This window comes from Haemaphysalis longicornis, unplaced genomic scaffold (genome assembly GCF_048455015.1).
Source record: "Haemaphysalis longicornis isolate Haplotype H1 unplaced genomic scaffold, Haemaphysalis longicornis Haplotype H1 scaffold_7, whole genome shotgun sequence".
In the NCBI taxonomy this organism is placed as follows: domain Eukaryota; kingdom Metazoa; phylum Arthropoda; class Arachnida; order Ixodida; family Ixodidae; genus Haemaphysalis; species Haemaphysalis longicornis.
The window spans coordinates 100,219,700-100,245,472 of NW_027526422.1; the positions used below are offsets into that span (position 1 = coordinate 100,219,700).

Here is a 25,773-nt window from a genome sequence, read left to right on the forward strand (position 1 = left end):
TTCCCCATAGACCATTCTGTCGACCGAAAAGCTCGGACAAGATCTCTGGGCGCACGGCGCGCACGTGAAACCAGGCTTCCGTTTGTGACAGAACGGTTACATGAAAATCGCAAAAAAGAAATGGCTATAGATTAGACAATACATGCATCGGTCATAAATGAGGAGTGCAATAGATACCTTTATCAGATAAATCTCGTATCGGTATAGATTTATACAGTTTGTAGATCCATTTACGAAGAGCCCAAAAACTCGTGGCATTGGTTCGTTATTAAAATTTGAGTCTTTAAATGGGGGACGATCGATTGGACGTATTTTCGGCGAAGCGCTGCGCTGCTGAGCACGAGGTCGCGGGTTCGATTCCCGGCCGCGGCGGCCGCTTTTCTGATGGAGGCGAAAAGCAAAAGATTTTGGCGCACGTTAAAGATCCCCAGGTGGTCGAAATTATCCGGAGCCCTCCACTACGGCGTGCCTCATCGCCTGCGTTGCGTCGGCGCGTTAAACCTTACAATCAATCAATCATTTCCGGCGAAGGTTGGCAGCACTTTTAGCAAAGGTTTTTACGCATGGTAGACGCAGCTTTGATGTCAGAAAGCTTTCAGGCTTCTCTCAACTGTCTTCAGGAAGGGACGCAGAGGTTTTTTTTTTTTTTCTCTTCTTCTTGTCAAGCTGGCATAGCACAACTAGCGCAGAGCAACAATATGAACAACCAATATTCACTGCAAACGAAACGCGATAGCAGGAGGCAGTAAAAACGTGAACAAGTAAGCAATCAAGCAGTATTCACAACTAATCCACAAATATACTGCAGAACGGTACGATAACACTGGTTGAAAAGCTTTTATTCCAAGTAATTTGCAAATTTTGCGCGTAAAGTCGTGTGCCCTGTGCACGAATACTGTTTTGGAGAGCACTCAATGGAGCTACAGCGTTTAGAAATAACCTTTCATCGCTGCCGTGAGGTCAAATTATGTGCGATTGAGGGACTGCCTCAATGGTGATTGTGTATAGTTAGCGGTACCTCTCTTGCGGGCGTTAGTACAAGAATGCAGCAGGCGGGGCACGAGTTGATAGGGTGGGATTTGATTTTATGAAGACAAAGTAAGCTTCTTAATTTGGTGATGCTAGTTTACGTTGGTAGCTGGAAATAATAAAATTTGTAGCTTGGTTTCGGATAGATTTTAAATATGATTTATAAAGGAGGAGTGCCAGATAGATGAAGCGTATTCTTGTTAAGACCGTACGCATGCCTGACATACAAGCTTCGTGACTCAGACAACCAAGCGTATTTGATGGTGCGCGTGTATTATATTAATGTGCCTTTCCGGCGACAGCACGAAGTTCGTTATCGAAAGGATTCAATCAATCGAAATCCACTTACTGCCTTCCACTGGAAAGTAACCGGTCACACTTAAGCAAACTAATGTAATAAGCTCTTAACATGCTGACCCTTTTTGTCTGCAGTGTGATGGACACCCTCGTGTACTACAACCTGACCTACTCGAGCATTCTGGTTGGTGACCCGTACGTCAGCTTTGCCCTGGTGGCAGCGGCCGAGTACCCCGCCCGGTTCGTTGGAGTACTGTTTGTCAACTACCTGAAACGCCGCACCTCGTACGCGGCCCTCTACATGTTCGCTTTGGTCTGTTCGGCGACTGCCATATTTCTTCCGGCGAGTGAGTTCCACCGTTCTGCTATGATGTCGATGATATGCACGCACTATAGTTTTAAAACCTTGCAGAAGCATTGCAATCTGCTAACAATTTCTCCTGTGGATTCTGAGTGCCTAATCATCACTATAATCGCCATCAGTTTGGTGCTCATTACAAAGTGAATAGTTTTATTGCGTCAGCAATAGATCGGCCATGGCGGCTAAGAGTTTCGCCTCTTGATTCCTTCCCTCCCCACCTCCTCGCCCCGCGTCAAAGTATGGTCCGGCTTGGCGGTGCATCCACACGCGCGGAGCGGCTAGCACACGACAGCGCGGAGGAAGCGAGGCGGCTCTCGAAAGGCAACGTAGCTGATGATGATGATTATCGGCTCTCCTTTTGAATGGAGACGTCGGTTGTCAGCGACCGACTTGCCTTTTTTATTCCATTTACTCACCCTACTCTTAGCTAACCTTGCAGATTTGCCTCTCACACATATCTCCCTCACCCCTGTTTTAAACTCCCATCGCTCCCTCCCCCTTCTTTCCTTCCCCGAAGTTCTATTTTTGGTCTTACGTACCGAAAACATGAAACGGCATCTTCTTTCCTGGACCGTCCGCGGGCGATTCCTCGCTCAGGGGTAGAGCCTAAAACTGGTCACGTGAGCGGGCTCCGCGGGCCAGACTGACGGGATTTCTCAGCCGTGTGAATACCGCTTACGAATACGGCAAGTCCAAGCGCGACCCGCCAACTGCCTCTGCCGATGCGCCCGTCGCACGGGTCCCGTGACTCCCGTCGCCTTTTTCTACGCGTTGTGAAATGGGAGGGGCAGTCAGTGCAGGGCTGCAAAAGAGGAAGGGTGGGTAATGAAGGTAGAGAAATACCGATATGGTAGGCTACAAAAGAGTGGCAGGCAGCCAAAGCCGCTGCTAAAGCGAGAAAACGTGACCACTCAGTGGGCTGAAGCTCCAAACACGGTTGGCACAGTGAACGAGGCGCGGGAGAGAAACGCTGTGCTGCAGACTTGTAAAACCTAAATGGTGTGGCCATCTGGCACACCATGTTCGCGAGGGATAGGAACGAGATGTTCACGCGTTCTTAAAGGTCTACTAAAGTATTTTCAAGTTGTTTTTAACGGGACTATCATCCACTCTTATAATCCGGTTCCGTCATTTTTCCACCAAATATATTTTGCATTCCACCAATCCTTGTCCAGCTTTGTCGTTATCAAATTGAGTGACTTTGTACCGGGTGCCGTTACTTGGGCCTCCGATCTATCCTCAATCCTGAACCTTGCACACATACCCTGACTCCACATCTTCGCACATCTGTGTGACATAACTTTTCCCAGAATGTTAAGTTCATGATGCCTGGTTTATCAGACTATCTTGACGTTACGTGTAATTTCCTGCATTGTTTGGCCTTATCTGAGCTTTCAACGTCCTCCGAAGGACTAACGTTCCTGTTTCGTATACGAACACTAAAGGTATGCTCTCACTGTTCACTACAAGATGTAGTTATTATTATTGTTCCAGATATCGTGCGCTATGCCGGCGACACCACACTGATTTCTGGGAGCATATTCCCTCCCCCTCAGTGTTTCAAGTTTCCAACTAAAAATTCAGCGAGATATTTTTACTTCCCCGCTCCGTGACTCGTTTCTGTCTTTAGGCTAGTCTGTGTCAAAATAGTCGATGTAGCCACTAGGCGTTTTTTGTACAAACACGAACCAGAAGTCGCATGCCATTTGCAAAGTCATTTGAAAAGACAATGTGCCTTGGTTGTTCCGCGTTGCAATATTAATTCCATTAATAACTCTCTCGCTCTTTCTCTCTCTACTTTCCTATTTTAAGTCCTCTTAGCAAATTTGAAAGAAAAACTTCCTAGAAACTTCCATCGTAACGATGACGTTCTTCAAATCTCAGCACATCAACCATTTTCTTTTATTCTTTATTTTTTTGTATGCTGTCAACCCTCACTTGAGGGTCATTACAGAGACAGAAAAAAGGTTTCGACAACAAATATAGTCCTTGACACTTTCAATAACCTGGAAAAAAGCGTAATCGCATGTTCATTGTGCAAAGTAAACATCAGGAGAGCATTCATATTTCTGAACATCCCAGATCTCAACAATAAGACGCGGCAACTTGTTTTACGCTTCTAAAGTACCAGGAAAAGGCGACTTGGGAAAGGCTTCCGTGCGACCACCCAAAAGGTGAACTGCCGCGTCACGGTTTACGCGACTGCTGAGCTTACCTTGAGACTGCGCGTAAAATCTTTCATGTCCTTCTTTTTGACCTTGTAATACCTGTAAAAACAATTTTAAGCGGTACGTTTGTCTTATAGCTTCCATCACGGTAACTGAATCCGTCCTTTTATACCTTCATGGTATAAAAATTGCGGGAATCCTCGGAATTTGTTCCGGTTTAGTTAATCAATCCTTTTCATGTGGGCTCAAGGCCGCACAAGCGTATTCAACAACAGGGTGCACAGATGTCTTATAGGCAAGCATCTTGACGTCTTTCGCAGCATTCAACATTTTAGCGCATATTTTTTAAAGAGCACAGAATACTTTCTCAAAGTAAGCACGCCATTTGAAGTCATTCATAATATGCACTCCCAAATATTTAAACCCACACACCTGCGCTAAGCAGTGGTGTGCAAAGTTGTAGCTCAACGGAAGAACATTTTATTATTAGTCATATACGTGTATACTATTTTAGAGTAATTTATTGCCATCGCGCATTTATGGCACCATTTTAGAAAATTCTGAAGGCAATCATTAGTTACATTTAGGTCACTCTTTGAAGTCACTGGAGCACAGATTAACCAATCGTTGGCGAACAGCTTGATTTTTACTGAGGATTTAACACCATCAACATCATTTATGTACACCAAAAGCAACCCAACACCGGCCCTGTGGGACACCAGAAGAAAAATTAAGAGATTGAGGCTCACATTTATCAATTTGCACAAGCTGCTTGCGGTTCGTTAAGTATGCCTCAATGCACTTTAAAATATTTTCATTTACACCTCTTTGCTTGTGCTTGAAGAGAAGTTTACGGTGCAAAACTATGTCGAAAGCTTTTGCAAAACCCAGGCATATTACACCGACTTGGTCCGTGTTACCTACAGCAGCGGTAAAATCGGGGAGATGTTCAGCGAGTTGGGATACTGTCGAACGCCTTTGTCTGAACCAGTGCTGTTGGCTACATATCAGCCTATTTCTCTCCAAGAAAACAACCACGTGCTTTGCCAGGTCGTGTTCAGAAACCTTACAGCAAACAGACTTCAGAGGCATTAACCTGTAATTACTAAAAAGCATCCACCGCCACCTTTAAATACCGGTTTAACAAAGGCGCTCACCCAGTATTTGGGAGTGAAGCGGTCTGAAGCGATTATTTAACCATTATCACTAAATAAAACGACATCCATTCCGCATACTGCCTAAAAAGCATATTTGGTATTCTATTCGGTCCACCAGCTTCTTCTAGTTCAAAGTGAGTAACTGCTGAAACACGCCCGCTTGATGAAATTAAACTGGTTCCATGGCGCATGCGCAAGTATAAAATACATTTCCTTTTTTTTTCTCGCCTGCATGCCGCCTTTGTAAAGTTAAACACAGACTGGGGAAATGATAAATTATTGGTTATATATGTTCTTTCTGTGTTAAGAGATCACTACCAGCCGTGATTTGCCCAATCCCTCCTTTTTGATATCGTAAGTACAGCTAAACTTTTCTAGACGAAGTGGGCAAGAAACCAGATAGTGTTTGGTTAAAAGAAACCTTTGTTTTGACATTGCGATTTCGACTTCTAATGTTGGTCGTAATTCTAAAATCTGCTCATACCGCCCCTTCCTTTACATAATCACCGTATTTTGCGTTTTGTGCAAATAATGTTTCTAGTTATTCATACATTCCTCTCTTTTGTTCTCGTTAATCGAATGGGAACAAATCCGTTTATGCAACTTTTTGGGACTGCTTTGAATTTTCACCACGAACAATCGGCTGGCTCGCTTATGCAGGGTGGTTGAAATCATCGAATGCAGTTTGCAGAATATCTGACTGAGTTGTCACCTGGTCGGCCGTAGTCGCTAACAGGCACCCGAAGAAAGGGTCGTTTGCGAAGTCTCTAACGTAGTGGATTCTAAAAATAAAAGGGGGAGTGCTTAGACTGCAAAATACCTTATTAGATAAACCAAGCTTCCACACTTCTCTCTTTCAAACTTGCGTTCTTTTTGTTTCACACCTCTGCATTCCCCCTAAAACTATTTGGCCTTTTTTGAGAGAAAGAAACCGACAAATCCCACGCATATATGGTAGTCGACATGAAGAGAAGCTTCAGTTGGATACTGTTCCGAACTCGTCGTTCGCAAACTGTTTTTCGAAGTCTTCCTCTGCACTGACAAGTAACACGCGCGGCTCTCGCAAGGCCACGAGACGTTTTTCTAATTATCGCTTGCAGTGGTAGGGCTCCCCACGCCGCTCACCTTCAATGGCGTCGCATACGTGGCCAGCACGCTGTTTAAATGCCACCTTCAAGCACTGTCTTCAAGCGCGGTCGGCGGCGCTTTATCCGGTCCGGCGAAACTGCACGAGGCGCTCGCCCGACCTTGCCTCAGCTTGAAGGTCAGAGGGACGCTACCCGGCCTTTCCTGGGTCTGTACCTAGAATAATAGCCTTGGCCTAAAATTCGCATTCCTACTCTCAGCTTGACAGGAGCGTATAAACTAACAGCGTAAGGCGACAGTGCTCACTCCTCACCTCTTCTGTGACGCAGGCGCCACGTGGGCGCTGCTGACTTGCGCTCTGCTGGCCAAGATGGGCGTGATAGCGGCGCACTGCGTCAGCGTGGTCCAGCTGTCCGAGCTCTACCCGACAAAGCTGCGCACCACCGCCACGGGCTTCACCATCACCACGAGCCGAGTGGGGGCCATCCTCGCACCGTTCACCAAGGAACTGGTGCGATATTCATTCCTTTAACAGCAGAGCTGTTTAAGATTAGCGTTATCCGTCCATTGAACCAAAAATCCTCGCGTTTCCTAGCAACCCTTGGCGCAGTCCTGCATAGCTTCCCGGTCGCTTCTATAGCCTAGGCATGGCTCTGTCGAACATAAGCCTTTACGTCATTGCACAACACATGGTATACAGGCTCCCGTACAGTGGTGTCGGCCAGGCGTGCGCGTGGGACGAAGGGAGAGGGGCCACCATCGCTGCTGCTTCTCCAGCCTTGCCCCACTAGTTCAAGCAGGCCAGTTTTTTTTCTCTCTGCAACTGTAGTTGATGTAACGACGCTTGAAGAGTGAGGACAGGTCATTGGCTAACAGGTTGCAAGGTCGCCTGCTTAAAACATCCGTATGCTGCTGGGCCCAAAAATTTTGTACAACAGCTATTTGCTGCATCAGACAAAGGCTAAATGGCGTATAGAAGTGAAAGACAAAAGGAGCAAACGCAATGACAGTAAACCCTTGAGAGATCTGTATAAAACACCAAAAAGACTGTTGCATGTACAAATGTTTTTTTTTTTTTTGTAAATGATAGCAAATTGCATAATTCGTTTTCTTAGTCAACACGACTCTAAATTCTTTAAAAACGGGCAGTTCCGTTATATCCAACGTTATTATTAAAAAGCAGCCAGTAAAATCCGCACTTAGACATATCGAAAGGTGATTTTGTATATTATGTCATAAAGAGAAAATATCTGGACGCTCAGCAGCAGTTTTTCTCTATTAATGTTGTACCAGGAACCTTTGGGTGACTGTACGAAAATAATGGTGGGACCGAGCAGTCAAAAGATTAGGGAGCGTTGATGCAGGACGCAGTGTGAAAGGAAATTATTTCAACGGCTGGAGTTTCCTGAAGCCACACACCGAATTCCCGGAGGCCTTCTCTTTTTCTGTATTTCTGGCTTCCACGCCCACCTTTGCAGTTGCGTACAAGAGTGGCAATTAAAACTGGCATTGTACGGAGTAGCCAGACAGATAAGATACCACGCGACCAACTTAATTTCCTTTTTATTTCGGAAGACAGGAGAGATTTCGCCGGCGTTTCACGGACGTTTAACTACCGATTTTTGGGGGGACACGAAGGCTCGAACTAATGAGAAACGCACGTTCAGATTGTTCAGGTTACCCAAGTCCGCAATAAAGAAAACCATGAAACCGTCGATTTAATCTGGCCTGAAGCACCCCGAAAATATTTGCGTCGCAGTAACATCCCACGTCTCTTAACGCAGGTCACTTCAATAAGGGCGCTATTTTTTTTTTTTTATAAACTGTTTAAAATGTATGAATCTTTTTCCTCGTACATTAGAAAGCATATTCTCTGCAGTATGTATTCTAGTTGTTTATTTGCTCTTTACAAATCCCGTTTCCGTTATTGCTTTTCTTTTTTCCTCAAATCCGAAGGAATATTTTCGGGCCCTTTTACCTTACGACTGAGCCGCCTTGTGGCGCCATGCGGCAACGGACTGCCAATGGCTCAATTACATTTCGGGATACGTTCCGCTGGAAGCCTCGATTGGTTATCTTTCGTGAGATCACTTAACATACATATTTGGAGGTCTCGCAGCGGCAGCCCCAACTGCCGGAATCGCAAAATTGGTGGTAGGTGGTGTTCGGATACACCAAGGTGTTGTAGTGCTTAGTTCGGGTCGTTCCAGTGTACATTTGCGCGTAAAGAGAATAGCACAGGCCGTTGAGAAAGATCTGTCAGCTGAGAATAGGACTGCTCATGAGACAAATATCAACCAATAAATAACAGAAAATTTCAACATCAACCAACCATAATCAGCTAATCAGCAAAACAGCAAATCAATTTGAACCATCACTGTTTTTCAATGGGCAGAGTGGTGAACTAACCCCTTAAAAAGCAGGACAAGCTCACTGCCACCGCACTCCCTTATCACACTACCAATTTTGATGGCCAATCGCGTCGTACCTAATGAGAGAGTGTCATAATTTTGTTCTGATAAAGTTAGTTTTTTTTTTCGAGCGGCTAAAGTGGCGAAATACCATTTGGCAGCGAATGATTTAAACTTTGCAGCTTCTGTTCTGAAAGGCCGTACGCGCGACGCAGGGCGTCGTTATCGCGCCTTGGGCACCCAAGCTTGTCGACATCGTCGTATGCCTGACTCTCATCTTGCTGTCCCTGCCCGTGCCAGAAACGTTCAAGGCTCCACTGCCAGACACACTGCACGACATCAAACAAGCCAAGTATGCCGTTGACCTAAAACTTCCTTTTTTTTAAATCGTCGTAATGGCGTGACTTTCATTGATTAAGAAATCAAAAGACAAAGCTGCTGCGCGACTCACATCGCCGCCTACTGATTACCCCCGCGCTAACGGCAATCCTCACCTTGAACTTTTATGTGTAGTGCACTTTAGGGGCTTGCCTTGTCGTCGTAGTTCTCTGTAACGGTCGATGTCAAGAGACAGCCAGAATCAGGCGGCGCAGCGAGATAACGGACCCATGTAGAGCCCGGCGTACCCGTCGTGGGCGCCCCGCAGAGGCTTCGAAAGCCAGGCGGTTTGAATAGTCATAACCGTTCGCAACTCGTGAAACGCTGGCGCTTGTCATACATCTCCCCGTTGTTTAGCGCAACGAAAAGTGCAGGTTCATTTGAGGCAAAATATAGGTAATTAACCCGCAGCGCCCGCGTTCATTTAGTTTGGAACGCTCGTTGCGTTCGTGTTTACGATAGTAAGCGAAAAAAGTGGCTGTGCAACTCCGGCAAGTGCGGGAGGAAAATCAAGCACAAAAAGAACAGAACTCCCGCTGGCGCTGTTTCAGGCAGGGCGCGCGCGACCACTGTGGAGGCGGGAAATTTGAATTGCATTCGGTGTTAGCAGTGAGCGGACAACGGCCCTACAGCCCATTATGACGAATCACTGCTCTGCACTTCCGACAGCTTTCCCGTTAGAGTGTAACGGCTTTAATTTTAATATGAAGGCAGCCCGATGGTACCTCTGTACCACCTCTTTTACAATAATATGGACGAAATAATGCATTTTCCAGTTATAAGAAGGCATAATCCACAGTTTCCTGCCTTCTTGGCTCCAGAAGCTTTCTTATGAGTAACAGTAAAAGTAGATTCTGCGCACGACTAAACGCCAAACAAGCGGTTTAAACTTCACCGCAAGGCTCTTAGATCATCAACTTCTATACTTTGAGACCTTCAATGACAAGAAAAAAAGGTCGTTTGTGTCAGGGACACCCGTGTACCCGGATAGAGTTTGAATCCACAGTGAAGACGGTAATGCTGCCGCGTCAGCGATTTTACTGAGCGCCACCGACAAAGCCATTATTGATCATACCTTCATCATACCCGCATCCTGCTGGAGCCGGTATGCATTTATTCAGATAAAAACATAACAAGGCCTACTGGGCGACAAAGCCGGCATCGACAACTGAAAAGGTAGATGAACTCCCACTAGCTGCGGGCACAGGTATGCTTGAACCTGATTTTAGGTTTAACGTTACGCGCAACGAAGCCATCATTGCTAACGGTTCAGCCGAACTGCTGGCGGTGCATCGGCAGGGTGTTATGCGAGTATTCCTGCACTCAACCAACGGCGCAGCGGTCACCAGCGATCCAGAATGCCCAGCCTCTCCTGGCTATCCCTGGGCAAAGTAACCTTGGTGAACGCACATAACTGGCATATCCATTCGGCCACTCGGCATCAATGCTTCCACATTCGGATAAAGAGGGCATAGGTGTGCTCGGAGTGTTCTTCCAGTCTGGATCGAACGACTGCCGCAATGTCTTCGCCGGAGCGTTGTGTGATCATAAGCTAAAAGGCAACTTTTTGCGTCTTTTGCGTTCCATCACGCCCTGATAACTATATAGCCTGTCTCTGGCCCTCCGGGATGCTCCCATCTCCTCTACCAGTTATCCTATGATTGATTGTATTATGTAGTGTAATACGGTACGTTGTTAACTCGCCTGGACTTTGATTAACATGTCCCGGGTATATTATCTGGAGAGAATAATAACGATAGTCTGAGCGGCTTAAAAGTTTACGTCGCAGGCAGGGACCACGTCGCTACAGACGCCAGAAATGTAACATGTTCGGCGCGCGCTTTACTGTCGCATGCGTAATCAGTTGCGGTTGTATAACATATAACGGAAGAATAACGTCAATTCGTGAATGCCTAGATATTGCATCCAATGCTGGATATAAAATAACTAAGCATACAATCAAGCAATGGCGTGATTGAAATTCAAACGTTCCTGTTTTCGAGTTGTCCTCCCACAGAAGCCTTTTTTTATTAACTTCGTGGCAAGAACCTAAACAACGACAGAAGGATTCTCAGGTGTACTCTCGGATAGCTGCGTGGCCGAGTGGCAACGATTTTTTTTCCGCAGCAGCTTTTACGAGAACGCACTGGTATTTTAAGCTGTAAATATATACGAAATAGCCAAATCCCACGCAATGCGCCATAGAACACTTCGAGCATCAATACAAACAAATACGTATGCTTGCAACAACTTGCATTCTTTAAATACAAATTGCATGACTGCTAATAAAGCACGTTTTTTTTTTGTTTTTTTTTTTTTTGTTCTAAACCTGCAGAAAGAACACAAAGCCGAGCACCCTGGACACCTTCGTCGAAACAGAAGCTCAGCCACTGCGGTAACGAAGAATCCATGGGAAATAAACACGAAAATATCAAAAATAATTTGGGCAAAATTAAATCAAGGAAGTAAAAAAACAACTGACAGTACTAAACCCAGTTTCACGCATGCAGTGTGAAATCTGCTTCACATGTGGTTCTCTGGCTTCGGCTAGAACGTCAACGGGTGGTCGCGCGAGAACGGCAGCGCCGTCACCGAGCAAATTCTGCGGTTGGCGCAAAGGAACCCGCATATAAACGTCAATGGCGGGAGGCCCCCTCCGCTTTCTCTTCCCCAGCGGGAGGGAGACGAGCCCGCCTATACGACACCGCTCCGCCTTCTAGCGGTGGATCTAGGAACCGGTTTCTTCGAGGCCATAGAGTTTCATACTAATATCTACTAGATGTAAATCTGGCGCCACTGTCTGGGGAGTAGCGCTTCGGCGAATGGTCCGTCATGTAGCGGACAGGTAACTTCCACTTGTCCTTGGCATGGCTCATGAACAGACTGAGAAGTTGGCTCTGGCTGCAAAAGGCAACAATATTACTATAGAAGATTCATCAAATTTCTTTTGTTATTATAAAATTGAACCTCCGAAAGGATTAATTTGTCAGTGATGATGTAAGAGCTTCATGCACGATGAACAAGAAAAAATGTTACTTTAAGGTTGATTTGGCTTCGAGACAAGAAAGAAGCCATATGGCTAGCTCAGCCAAGTAGGCGAGGAACGTCAAAGGCGGCAATGGCGCCACCCACGTTTCGGCGATCGTGCCTTCATATATCTAGTAGGCACGTTCCACTCGTACTTGGCATGGCTCATGGACAGGCTGAAAAGTTTCCTGTGGCTGAACAACAATAATATGAGGAGCTTTTATTCGAAATGAGTCCAACCCAGCTAAACAAAATGTCAGAAACCAGCGAAAATTTGTGACCGGGCTTAATGAAGCGCTGTCAAAGTTATTACATATTGCCACGAACCGCGCAGTGTGTTTGTATACTTTTGTTTTCTTTTCACCATCCGGCGGCCCTAGGCTGTGTTATCAGTGTTTCAAGCAAAGTGAATATCCTTTTTTTTCTTTTGAATGCAGCACGGTCTGTTTTATATTGATGCGGAGATTGTTTGGCCCTGAAGTCCCTAGCCCAAAATAATCTTCTTTGATCTCCAGTGCTCGCTTTGTAATTCGACGATTCGAGAAACAGTCGCGCCGAAAAATAAATACTCGCAGGGCAGCCGCTGTGGTATTCGATTCGCCGACCCCAGTCTGCGCACGTCACTTCGTTGACCTCTTCTACGCCGCTTTCATTTTCTCTGAGATTTTGCGGAGCACAAGTTCGTTCCTTCAAGAAAACCTGCGTCGTCCTTGGCTATGTGACACCTGGTAGTGGCGCGGGGTACATGCACCCTAAGCCCCCGGCAAGTCGCCAAGCAAGTCCGAGCCGCGCCAGCCGTTGACTTCAATGTCTTCGTCCGGAGTACGGCCTTCTTCAACATCATCCCGTTAAAGTAGAGGCCGCGACGATGACCAGCACTTCGTCATCATCGGTCTCCATGCAGCAGCCACGGAAACCCCCATCATTTTAAGGGTTACCATTAGGCAATGCTGATGAATGGCTAAAGCATTTCGAGCGGATCCGGACATTTAACTGATGGGACGATGACAAAACATTGAGCAAAGTGCACTTCTATCTTGAAGATTCGGATCGCATTTGGTTCGAGAACCACAAGCGCACCCTCACCGCTTGGGAGTTATTCAAGGCTGAGTTTTCGAAAACTTTCACGGCTCTAGTTCCTAAGGAACGGGCCGAGCAGTTGCTGCAGACCGGCACGCAGCATCCCAACGAAAGCGAGCTCCTGTTTGTTGAGGGAATGAAGCGACTTTTTTTCCGTGTGGACTCATAAATGACAGATAAAGAAAAAAACTACGGTTTCTGATGCGAGGGGTAAAGCAAAGAGCTCTTCGCTTGCTTGGTTCATAACCGCCCTAAGACGGTGTCCGGATTCGCGTCCGAATTCGCCGTCTTTGCGCGCCACATGCTGACCAACATAAACATGTCGAATGTCAAGCCTCGTGTATCTTCTACAGGGAGAACGTATCCCAAAAGCGTGCCGACTGAGCTAGCCGGGTTACGGAAACAAGAGCTGCACAGGGCCTCCTGGTGTTGGACGCTGTGAAAAATGATGGAAAAAAATTCCGCAGAAAGTCAGAGAATTTTTTTATTCCGGGAAAATTGCACTAAACGCCCACCCACAAAGGTGAACGCAACTAGAAGAAGAAGAAAAAGAAGAAGAAGGAGAAATTAAATTACCGAAAACATATTTACATAACCAATTATACCGAAGGAGGTCCCAGAACACCAGGCTACATGACTAGAGGACTAGGACTAGGGGCCGATGCGATCGGTTGCTCTCTGAATAGGCTGTGCAATTAACAAAAAAATACCAGGCAACTTATTCACATTAAAACGGCAACAGTGAACATCTTGCATCACGAACCACACTTCCGCCAGAAAAACAAGTTGTATACAGTGCACCCCCCAGCCCCCCCCCCCCCCCCCCGCCCCCCGACTTTGCGGTTTTGTCGCGCAGCCTTTGGGTTTCGTCTTGCCAGTAATGATTGCTGTCCAAATAACTCTCCATCGGTACCCCCAGGTATCGCCCAGGCGTGGTGGTCCAGTTTACGCGTTCAAATACAGTCGGTGTTGATTCCCAGTTTCCGTGCCAAAAACCGGCACACTTCTGCCAATTGACTGAGCTTTGGGTGACGCCACAAAATTGTTTGGTTATCATGACAGCTCTACTCACACTTTGTTCGTCTGTGCAGATAATGGCCACATCATCAGCATACGTTAGAAGCTTGACTTCGCTTGCATGCAACACAAAACCTCGTACATAACTATCATTGATAATCTTTAAACAAAAGGGTTCTAGAAAAATACAAAATAACAATGAGGAAGCAGGGCACCCTTGCCTCACTGATGACAACACTGGAATGTACTCGGTAACACTTTTGTTAATTACCAGCTGCGTGAAACAATCATGATACGCCATCTTAATGCCCTTTAAAATAACGTCTCCAAGGTTTATATGCTTCAAAACTGAAAAAAGGATCCCATGACAGACGCGATGAAAGGCTTTCTCAAAATCTACTGTAGCATGGCTACTTTACGAAAAAACATGTCACAGCACTGCAGGAGACTTTGCGCTACGTGAATGTTTGTTACAATACTGCGACCTTTAATGCCACATGTCTGATGTGGCCCGACAATCATACTAATCACACTCTGAAGTCTTTTGGCAATAATCTTCATTAATATTTTGTAGTCTGTGTTGGCCAAAGTAATGGTTCTATGTCCTGTTACAGACGGCCTTTTCAAAGGATCCTCAGACTTTGGAATAAGAATGGTGTGCGTGCGGGTGAAAGTTTTTGGCAGCGCACCATTTTTGAAAGCTTCCTCGAATACAAGGAACAAAAAGGTGCAACCATATTTTTCTACATTCTATACAAGCCCGAACCCAGACCATCTGGACCCGACCCTTTCCCTCGTTTTAATTCCTCCATTGCTGTTTCCACTTCTTTTAAACTAATGGGTTGTTCCAAATTTAGTCTAGTCTCGTCATCTAACACCGGCAACAGTGAAAGAAACTCTCCCTCAAAACCATCTACTTTTGGACATGCCGGGCTGAACAGTCCTGTGTAAAACCGCGCGAACTCTCGTTTCAACTGTTCGTCCTCGCGCGTAGCAACACCCTGACAGGTTATTTGTTCTATTTTGTTCGCCTTCACATAACGCATCTCATCTTCTAAAGCGCGCTTTGTGGGCGCCTCCCCTGCCAGCAGCCTTTCTGCACGGGCTATAATTGTTGCCCCCCTGGAACGTTCCTTATCAATCGCCTCAAGCCTGCTTTTGAGGGTTGAGATATCGTCGCCGAACAATCCTGGCGTTTGGAACTCTAGCTTCAACATACGAGTGATATTGCGACGAAGAGTGTCCTCTTCCTCCTTTTCTGTTCTTTTAATGCAGACTACTCTTTCAATGACCTTCATTTTATTTCTTGCTTAAAAAGCTCCCACTTTGCTCCCCACCGAATTTCGGTTTCATTTCTGCGCTTAACAAAAATCTCCTCCACTGCTTTATTGAAAGGGTTGTCCTTTGATAACCTCGATTTTAATCTCCTCAACTCCCAATTAAATTTGTTGCGCCCCTTCCGCTTCCCCTCTTGAAAAAACGAGACAAGACAATGATCACTAAATGATACCTGGTCGACTGCATAATTATTGCACGCCGACAAAAGCTCTGGAGAGACGTATATCCGATCTAGGCGTGCATGTCTGCTCCCCTGAAAGTTCGTGTAGCACACCGTACTCGTGTTACCCGAGCACTGGGCCACATCTGACACGTCAAACTCATTTAGCATATGAGTAAGGGTCTCTCTTCGTTCAAAGTCCCCGATCCTCTGCTGTCTTCCCGTGCGCACACGCAAATAAAATCACCAAAAACATGATAATATTATCAAGCTTTACGTGGTTAGAAAACTCCCAAGCATTTCCCCGAGGGTGAACATGGTTAAGTGCGAATGCACGGGGTGATGTTATGAGGGGTAGTAAAGTTAAAATCCGTTGGCATTCGCCCGTGAGCGCGCGCGAGCCGACCCACGGAGGTCTGGCAGTTTATCGCTGCATATATAGGGGGGTACGCCGCGCCCAGCGCGCCGAGCCAGGTGGCTGAGAGAGGAGGCGAGCGCAAGGGGAGAGGGACAGCGGCGCACGGCAGCTGCAGCCGAGCGAGGGGAGAGGAGGTGCGGGTGCGTGACGTCATGGCGCGGGGAGGGAGAGTGACACACAGCGGCGCACGGCAGCTGCCGGGGAGAGGAGGTGGAGTATGTGACGTCACGGCGCGGGGAAGGGAGAGGGACGCGCGCGGCCCACGCCGTCGCGCCGCGAGGAGCGGTGAGGGGCGTGTCGTCACGTGGTGAGTGACGTCACTGCGCCGTTGCTACCGACGCTCCTCTCCGCTCCACGCCGTTGCTAGGGGATAGGAGGACTGCGGACGGACGGCGCCGCCGGCGGTGGAAGGTTTGGGGTCGCTTATAAAGTGCATTGCACTTAAAATGCTCTTGAAAAAACTGGTTTATTCCTCTGTCATTGGAACCGGTAAAACACGAAACTGATATGTACAGCGAAATCTGCAGCTGAGCATTATTTGCGGGTCGGCGGCTGTCTTGTGGGTGGGCTTGCCGGGCGACGTCCTGCTGGCGGGTCGCTTCGGCAAAGGTGTACTGGTGTCAATTCTGTAACGGATATGACGCCAGTGAAATCTTGGTGTGCCCCGCATAAAACACTATCTTGTTAAAATATAAAACCCGAAAACGAACAACCCTAAGCATAAGGTACCGATGATGATGATGATGATTCCTATTGGTTTCCCCTTTGAAGCGGGGTGATGACATGTCATCTTACCAAAAAGGACTAATATAACCATGTTTTACACTCTTGGTTTAATACTAGCGCTGCTTAGGGCAGGCACTAACGCTTATTAGGCCCGAAATACTTTCTTTTCCCTGCTACAGGTGGTAACTGTCCTAGGCAATATTCCCCTCTCTGCTTTTCGTCCACCAGCATTCTAATCTTCTTTTCGTCCCCTCGACAGCCTTGAAGTTAACTTTCTCTCTGATACCCTTAAATCCTAGGGCTTCTGGATTCTGGAAGCCCAATATTCCCTTCATGTAGATTTGAATGGATACCCTCACATTCTAACACTATGTGCCGCATAGTTTCTGTTTCTTTTCCGCAGACCACGCATACCCCATCATTTTGTGAATACTTCCCCACAAAACTCTTAGTTCGCAGGCAACCTGCCCTAGCCTCAAAAAGCAAAGCACTGCCCTGGGAATCATCGTAGAAATTTTCCTTTCTGATGTTCATCTTCTCAGCCCTGTACATCTCTAACGACGTTTTAGCCTCCATTTTTTCCCTCCATTTATTCGTTTCAATCTGCCTTGCCTCTTTTTTGGTTAACTTGGCTGTTTTGTATTCCCCACTGTTCTTTCCGTGTTTCATCGTTAGCCTTCTAGCCTTTCTTAACCCCTGCGTGTCCACGCTTTTCAAGTATAGGTACCTAAAAACCTTAGCTGCCCACCTTCGTTGATCCATTGCCCTCAACCTCATCTCAAAGCATATTTTACTCTGAGCTTCTCTAACTTCAAACGACGCCCAGCCTATATCTCCCTGAACTGCTTCTTTAGTTGTTTTTCCATGCGCGCCTAAGGCCAAACGTCCTACCGTTCTCTGGTTTACTTCAAGACCTGATAGAACGTCTGATTTTAAGCAGAGTACAGCATTCGCAAACGTGAGAACCGGAACCATTACTCCTTTCCACATTCCTCTTACTACTTCATATTTGTTATACCCCCACAGAGCTCTATGCTTCATTATAGCTGCGTTTCGCTTTCCCTTAACCTTAAGTTGCTCCTCGTGGGTACTTAAGTAGTTATCCCCTTCGTTTATCCACACTCCCAAATATTTATATTCCTTCGCTCTAGGTAATTCGCCTTCCTGGATAGACACTACGTCGGTGGTAGCGGCATTGAAAACCATTATTCCTGATTTTTCTGCACTGAAATTTAACCCGAGGTCAGTGGCTTCCTGGCCGCAAATATTTATTAGCCGCTGCATATCGGTTTGGTTATCAGCTAAAAGAACAATGTCGTCTGCGTATAACATTCCCGGAATATGCTGTTGTACCACTTCGCCTTGCAGCATATGGGTTAGGCTAAGCCCTACTTGACTTTCTTCCATTTTCTTTTCTAATCCTGCCATGTAAAGCATGAACAGTATTGGGCTCAAAGGGCATCCCTGTTTCATTCCCCGATGGATGTTGACCTGCTGGGCGCATTTCTGTCCTTCCCAAGTAAGGTGCACTCTATTGTCTTTATAGATTGCTATAAGGAATTGTACTAACTCGTCATCTAATCCCTGGAGTTTCAGCATCCTCCACAGCCGTTCTCTGTTTAGCTTGTCTTATGCCCCTTTAATGTCCAAGAACGTAATCCATAGTGGTCTATTCTGTGCTTTCGCAATTTCAATGCATTGCGTTATCACGAACAGATTGTCATCCAGTCGCCTGTCTTGTCTAAATCCATTCTGCAGTTCCCCAAGTATTTCATTTTCTTCCATCCATGCTTGAATTTCTGATTTTATCGCCTGCATTACGAATCTATACACCACTGACGTTACTGTGAGTGGTCTGTATGAATCAATGCTGGCTTTGTCTCCTCTGCCCTTATATATTAAATTCATCCTACTTTCTAACCAGTCCTCTGGTATTTGTTTGGTTTCTATCGCCTTATCTATCGCCTTATCGCCTTGGTTTCTATCGCCTTATCGCCTTTCTATCGCCCTCATAAACGATTCCTTACTTTTAGGTCCAAGTAGGTTTATCAGTTGCATTGGTATTCCGTCCGGGCCCACTGCTGTCTGAGGGGAAACCTTTTGCTCTGCTTTTTTTTTAATCAAGGTTGCTCAAACTTATTTCCCTTTCCGCAGTCTTTTGTGGCGCTGATGTTATCGGTGCAGGTTTCCCTACCACTATTGTCCTAAACTTCTCACTAATCACTCGATGAATATGCGCCAACGCGTGCTCTCCTTCTAAATGTTCCCCCTCCTCATCAATCAGGAATTTTTGCTGGGTATCGTTTTTTGAGCTTAGTGATTTTACATGGTTCCAAAACTTCTTGGATGCCCTTTTGTCCTTCTTCCGTATTTCTGTCATCCATTGTTCGCTTTTCTGCTTGATCTTTGCTTGCAGCATTTTCTGCGCTTCTAGTTTTTTTCCCACGGTAGACATCCCACTTCTCCTTCACTACCTCCGGTTCCATACCAGTTCTTTTTGCTTCTCTATGTTCTCTCGAAGCCTTTCTTCGCTGGTCAATAGCCTCTTTTATTTCCTTATTCCACCAGCTTCTCGGCTTTCTCTTCCCTTTCCATCGGTTTCGTTCCTTTACTTCATTCATCTTACTCTTTATGAACACAATCATTTCGTCGTAATCCCAATTTTTGCCTAGGTATTTATTGATTTCATCTTCCAATCTATCAGCGATGATCTTTAACTGCTCATTATTTAAATTATTTCCTCCTATTGTAACTATTTCTGCATTTGTCCGGGTTGCGCCTCCAAAGTGCAAGCTAAACCGCTTGTGGTCACTTCCTAAGCTGTCTGTTCCATTTTCATCTATCCTCATTTCCCGCAGCCTTCCGTATACTGTCTCGGATACTAAACTGTAGTCTATGCTGAACTGTCTGTTACCGCTTTCCCACGTTATTTGTCCGTCACACTTGCTTTCCGTGTTTACTATTACAAGCCGGTTTTAAGTGCAATGCACTTCTTAAGCGACCCTGAACCTGCGTCCACCGGCGATGTCCGCGCACGTGGAGATGGGCGCGCGCAGCCTGGCCGCTGACATAGCACATACCCACGTGGGGGATTGGCCAGGAATCTCCTCGTCTTCCTTGGCAACGGGGGGAGATGGGCGCGCGCTGCCTGGCCGCTGACATGGCACATACCCACGTGGGGGATTGGCCAAGAATCGGGCGTGAGAAGGGCTAATGCACCTGCTTAAAGGAGTACTGACACGAAATTTCAAAGCTGAGATCCGCTCTAGCAATTAAGTACAACGACAACACAAATAGGTGTCTGTGAATAAATGCATCTTTCTTTCTTTGTAGTTGTGTGTGTGTGTGTGATCTCTCTTTCGCGAACATTACCGAAACGCGCAAATTCAACTCGTGCATTCGCACTTTCACATTCTTCCCCTCGGGGAAATGCGGGGAATTTTTCCTGGCATAGATCTATCACTAGAGAACCGTTGTGGTCTGTGTATCCATCCAAAGCTTCTATATGAGCATTCATATCTCCAACTATGATTATTTCGCCCGAATCTTTGAACTCGTTTATATCTCTTCTCAAACAGTTTACCATTTCCTCATTTTCCTCCCTAGCACTACTTCCGGTCCACAGATACACTACTCCTAACCATGTATTTTTCCCCTCTATGGTGCCTCTAACCCACAGATGCTCTTTACAACTTTCATGCACTCTCTGCCAGTCGGTCCCTTGGTTAATGAGCATGCCAACACCTCCCCCTTTCTTCATTCCTGTGGTCCTGTTGCAACCTTCCCAGACATAATTGTCTATGATTACTATGATTGTCTACTAAAGGTTGCTTCCCAGCAAGAAGACCCTGTGTGCAGGGGTGCACCCTTTACAGGCCGCTTTCTTCGCTGTACTGGCGTCACTTCCGTGACGGAAATGGCGTAAGAGAATTCTGCGTGAATCCGGGAATAAAACACGTTCGTGTTAAAAACTGTGATTGATCCCACTTCCATAGGAACCGGTAAAACACGAAACTGAAATGGGCCTTCAAAGGAGCAGTTGAATGTTTATTGTGCATCGATATGAACTTGCACATTGCTATTTATATTTCGTCGTATGACACCGTTATGCGCATCAACGTTAGACACTTGATTGCTCGCGCCGGAGAATTGCGTAAATCCGACTGAAACCACAGGCACTGGAGAACTGTCCGTACGAACGAAACCGAACGGGTTGTCAGCGAATCGTTTGGTGAATACACGATCCGCTGCTTCTTACGCTGCAGCGGACCATGCCACTAGCGCGACATTCGCAAGTTGGCATCGGTCTTACTCCGTGGTCGCTGCCTTACAGGCTTCTCCACTGATTACGCTGCGAGTCCCCCGTACACGTAGGCGCTGGCATCGAGGTGCCAACTGTAGGCGCTTATTAGCGTCATCGTGCACTACTTCGCTTCGCATCCTCTAGACGACAGCACCATCTGAAGGAAAGGATATATGGCGCGTTCGTCGTCCTACAGACGTGTCTGTTTATAGCGCAGTCGGGAGCCCGTTTCATAGCTGCCGTTGCGGCGAAAGAGTTTGTGCTTGAAACCCCAGCCCATACGCGTCAATCGAAGTTCTAATGGTGATGTCATGTTCGTGACAGATATGACGTAAGTGAAATCCTCGTGGACCGCGGCATAAAACACTTTCGTGTTAAAAACTGATTCCTGTCGTTCACATTAGGGGCGTAAATGCATATTACTCTAAATTTGCACCTGAAAAGGAAAATCACAAAGAACTAGCCTGCCATTGTGAATGTACATGTCACTTTGAATTTCAATGACTATGGCGTTTTTCACAAAAATACCGCACCCTGCCGATGAAGCACCGAGTGACTAACACACACACTCAAAAGATTAGCGAAGGGACACACCATGCCATCAGTACCTTCCTGAGGCCCAATTTTGGTCCCTTGCACAGCCAAAATATCTAGTTCCTTTTCATTTATCAGGTCATGTAGCTGGTACTGCTCTCACTGACTGCCGAAGCCTCGTACATTCAAGGTGCCTACATGAAGTGGCAGTTCAAGTCGTACCATTTTATAATTGGGTACTACTCCGAAGGCATGGCATTACATGTCCAACAGCGCTCACATTGTTCTTTTCGTCATTACCAAGTACTTTTGCAGGGGTGCACGAGGGCGCGCTGCATTGCGTTTTCCTAAATGCGGTGCAGTAGCTCCCGGGCGGTAGTTTGGTACAGCGTTCATGCTTTATCAGGTGCCCCAAATACACCTTGCTCTGCCATCCCGCCACTTAACACAAAAACTTCTAGGACACTCAAGTCAGCTAACCTGTTCCTTTGTGGCGCTGTCTCAACGCTGGACTTGAGCTATGCCGTCGACCTTCGCTGAGTGGCCGCCTTTGCAAGCGGCTCTCCCAGTCCAGGCGTTCCGTTGCCGTCCTCGTTGCCGTCGTTGTCGCGCAGACGCTTGCTACCCTTGTCTTGTTGCCCCAAACTTTGTCTTGTTGTTGGTGGCGGAAATCTTCCACCTTGCCCTGCTCCATATATCTGCAACATGGGGGAGCTCACCTTACCGTTGGAGGTCGTGTTCAGGCGCTTCACCAACAACACCTACGCCGTCGAGAAGGTTCAAGGTTCGGTCCAGCGTCTAAGCACACAACACACGTCAATGCTGCCTCTACGAAGGGGGCGTTGCCGCCGCCTTTCGGTCTGTTGTCACGTTGGGTTTGGGTTTGAAGGACGATCGTCTGACGGGCGGCTCCCTTGCCGTTACCGCAGCCCCGACGGCTAAAGGCTTGTCGTCGTGACTGCGGTTCTCCTTGCGCTGTCTCTTAGCCGCTGCTCCTGACGCGTCCTTTTCATCGTCGTCTGTCTCGCCGGGCTCGTTCCTTTTGGCCGTCCCCTCTTCTTCTTGCATCCGGTTGTCTTCAATTTCTTCAGCTTCCGCGGCGCCCTCAACAGGAGCCTCTTGCACGGGTGGTACCTTCGTTGCAGACTGACGTTACGGGGTTGTCCTGGGAAAGCGGTGGTTTGGGGGCTGGTGTTCCCGCCCCACCTCCCGCAGCGGCTTCCGCCTCCGCCTCGTCCATGACGAGCTCCGAGTCACCCTCTTTCGTCCACGGCCCTGCCACCTTCGCGTACGTCTTCACGCAGCTGGTCTCGTCGTGGCCGAAACGACGACAAATGCTGCAGCGAGGTACACGGCACTCACGCCTCACGTGTCCAGAGCAGTGACACCGCAGGCACATGGGTGCCCGTCCGGGCACTACAAGCAGAGCGTTAGGTCGTCAACCTGGTAGGTCGTCAGGTCGTCAACCTGGTCGTTAGGTCGTCAACCTGGACCCCTGGTTTGAGCTAGAGCGTCACCCAGCGAGTCGTAGATCCTTTGTCGACGACGCCGTGAACCCGCCAGCACTCCCTCGTCACGCTGACGACCTTGCCGTAGGCGGCAAGGGCAGCGCGCAAGTCGTCGTCCGGCGCGTTATACAACAACCAGTGAAGTTTAAGCCGAATGTCCTGGTTCCTCGGGTCGATAACAACGCAGCGGTGCCCTTTCACACTCACGTCAGTGGCCTGAATTATCTTCTTTGTTGCGTCTGCGCTGTTAAACGTTATCGCCCAAACGTGATTCATCTTATCTTCCACTCGTTATGGTCGAGCCCTAAGGTCAGCGTGCAAACAAACAGTGTTATTCACCGAACGTCATGATGGTAGACTTGGCAGCGAGACTTGTCTTCCTGGTCTTCAATGGCAGCATTCCTGTTACCGCAGCCCTGACGGGCTGCAATATCCACTCTCAGGGAGCACATGATCGCACGTCCGCTCACTGCGGTGGCCGGAAGTGGAATGACTGAGCTAGCCGGGCGATGGGACGAGGGGCTGCACGGGGCCTTCTAGTACTGGCAGTTGTAAAGCTGAAGAGAAAAACAGAAGCGCCCAACGTGGGGCTCGAACCCACGACCCTGAGATTAAGAGTCTCATGCTCTACCGACTGAGCTAGCCGGGCGACGGGATGAGAGGCTACACGTGGCCTTCTGGTGCTGGCAGTTGTAAAACTGAAGAATAAAACAGTAGGGCCCAACGTGGGGCTCGAACCCACGACCCTGAGATTAAGAGTCTCATGCTCTACCGACTGAGCTAGCCGGGCGACGGGAGGAGGGGCCGCACGTGGCCTTCTGGTACTGGCAGTTGTAAAACTGAAGAATAAAACAGGAGCGCCCAACGTGGGGCTCGAACCCACGACCCTGAGATTAAGAGTCTCATGCTCTACCGACTGAGCTAGCCGGGCGACGGGACGAGAGGCTACACGTGGCCTTCTGGTGCTGGCAGTTGTAAAACTGAAGAATAAAACAGTAGCGCCCAACGTGGGGCTCGAACCCACGACCCTGAGATTAAGAGTCTCATGCTCTACCGACTGAGCTAGCCGGGCGACGGGATTAGAGGCTACACGTGGCCTTCTGGTGCTGGCAGTTGTAAAACTGAAGAATAAAACAGTAGTGCCCAACGTGGGGCTCGAACCCACGACCCTGAGATTAAGAGTCTCATGCTCTACCGACTGAGCTAGCCGGGCGACGGGATGAGAGGCTACACGTGGCCTTCTGGTGCTGCCAGTTGTAAAACTGAAGAATAAAACAGTAGCGCCCAACGTGGGGCTCGAACCCACGACCCTGAGATTAAGAGTCTCATGCTCTACCGACTGAGCTAGCCGGGTGACGGGACGAGGGGCTGCACGTGGCCTTGTGGTACTGGCAGTTGTAAAACTGAAGAATAAAACAGGAGCGCCCAACGTTGGGTTCGAACCCACGACCCTGAGATTAAGAGTCTCATGCTCTACCGACTGAGCTAGCCGGGCGACGGGATGAGAGGCTACACGTGGCCTTCTGGTGCTGGCAGTTGTAAAACTGAAGAATAAAACAGTAGCGCCCAACGTGGGGCTCGAACCCACGACCCTGAGATTAAGAGCCTCATGCTCTACCGACTGAGCTAGCCGGGCTTTTTTTATTATTATTACCTTTTTCACACACGTAATACAAGTCATAGATAAATTAAAAACCGCCTGCCAAACTTTGGCTGACAGAAGGACTTAAAATAAACATCAAAAGTACATAGCTCTTCCAAAACAGGCAGCCATTCAAGTTCGGGGTCCTGTAACTTGTACACTTCATACAACAACCTGACATTTTGAGCAAAATACTTGCTTACAGTGCGCGCATTGGGGACCCCATGTCACAAAGCCATTCTGGACCTCCAAATGGCATGCAAACCTAGCGCCATGATCAAATCATACGGGATTTCATCTTCACGCTCAACCGGAAGGAACCGAATGCCATGCGCTGAAATGGGCAGGTCTTTCTTTAACGTTCTCTGTAAAACGTCCCAAAAAAATACGGCGTCCCAGCACTCCACGAAAACATGTTCCACTGTTTCGGCTTTCGCACACAGCGTACAGATGTTTGACCAACCAATAAACAGCCCCTTCTCCTCCATCCATGTTTTAACTGGCAGCGTTCCTGTATGTAACTTGAAAAAGGAAGTTTTCACGGATGCTGGGACTGCCATTTTTTTCACACGGGATAACACATCCTGCCCAGGACCAGAACTAAACATTTCACGATAACGTGGTACGGGGAACAGCATCTCCCTCAAATTATTTGTAAGGGTTTTTCTCGAAACCGTGGCTAAATATTCTACCGAAAATCTCACAGTAAGAAAACGGAAGGACTCAACAACTTCCTTCATGTAGCCTTTCACGGCACCACATCTATCACTTACAGAAGAAACAATATACATAGGCAAGGCATCTACTAATGTAATCTGCATTAAAGTGCGAAGAAATGGATCACGTGTATCACGCAGAAACATAAACCGGTTCACAAGCTGGCGAACAAATACATGACACAGGCCAACACCCCCATGCCTTACTCGGCGGAAAAGTTTACTCCGACTGGAACGCTCCCACACCGCTGACCAGATAAAGACTGCGAATACTCTGTGCATTCGCTGCACGTGGACTCGTGAACAATGAAGCACCTGCATCACATACCACAGCTTTGCCAAAAGAAAAAAATCGCGCCAATCCACCCCGTGAATGTGGTTGGAAAGCAAAGCTGTAAACGGCACCCATAACGATTA

The 25,773-nt window shown here is 47.5% G+C and overlaps 1 protein-coding gene and 8 non-coding genes across 9 annotated transcripts in view; 1 reads left to right on the forward strand and 8 right to left on the reverse strand.

The window, feature by feature from the left end:
• Positions 1 to 11,379, forward strand: part of LOC144146174 (organic cation transporter protein-like) — a 35,540-nt gene extending 24,161 nt beyond the window's left edge. The window contains exons 9-12 of the mRNA XM_077678142.1: positions 1,462 to 1,673; positions 6,428 to 6,609; positions 8,725 to 8,861; positions 11,223 to 11,379. Coding sequence (XP_077534268.1) covers positions 1,462 to 1,673; positions 6,428 to 6,609; positions 8,725 to 8,861; positions 11,223 to 11,286 — 595 coding nt within the window. The 3' untranslated portion in view covers positions 11,287 to 11,379. The remainder of the gene's footprint in view (positions 1 to 1,461; positions 1,674 to 6,427; positions 6,610 to 8,724; positions 8,862 to 11,222) is intronic.
• Positions 11,380 to 23,574: 12,195 nt separating this feature from the next.
• Trnak-cuu (transfer RNA lysine (anticodon CUU)) lies at positions 23,575 to 23,647 on the reverse strand. Its single transcript has one exon. It is a non-coding gene; the product is annotated as a tRNA-Lys (tRNA).
• Positions 23,648 to 23,715: 68 nt separating this feature from the next.
• Trnak-cuu (transfer RNA lysine (anticodon CUU)) lies at positions 23,716 to 23,788 on the reverse strand. Its single transcript has one exon. It is a non-coding gene; the product is annotated as a tRNA-Lys (tRNA).
• A 68-nt stretch (positions 23,789 to 23,856) lies between these two features.
• Positions 23,857 to 23,929, reverse strand: Trnak-cuu (transfer RNA lysine (anticodon CUU)). Its single transcript has one exon. It is a non-coding gene; the product is annotated as a tRNA-Lys (tRNA).
• A 68-nt stretch (positions 23,930 to 23,997) lies between these two features.
• Trnak-cuu (transfer RNA lysine (anticodon CUU)) lies at positions 23,998 to 24,070 on the reverse strand. The gene has a single exon. It is a non-coding gene; the product is annotated as a tRNA-Lys (tRNA).
• Positions 24,071 to 24,138: 68 nt separating this feature from the next.
• On the reverse strand, positions 24,139 to 24,211 carry Trnak-cuu (transfer RNA lysine (anticodon CUU)). Its single transcript has one exon. It is a non-coding gene; the product is annotated as a tRNA-Lys (tRNA).
• A 68-nt stretch (positions 24,212 to 24,279) lies between these two features.
• Positions 24,280 to 24,352, reverse strand: Trnak-cuu (transfer RNA lysine (anticodon CUU)). The gene has a single exon. It is a non-coding gene; the product is annotated as a tRNA-Lys (tRNA).
• A 68-nt stretch (positions 24,353 to 24,420) lies between these two features.
• Trnak-cuu (transfer RNA lysine (anticodon CUU)) lies at positions 24,421 to 24,493 on the reverse strand. The gene has a single exon. It is a non-coding gene; the product is annotated as a tRNA-Lys (tRNA).
• Positions 24,494 to 24,561: 68 nt separating this feature from the next.
• Positions 24,562 to 24,634, reverse strand: Trnak-cuu (transfer RNA lysine (anticodon CUU)). Its single transcript has one exon. It is a non-coding gene; the product is annotated as a tRNA-Lys (tRNA).
• Positions 24,635 to 25,773: the final 1,139 nt, after the last annotated feature.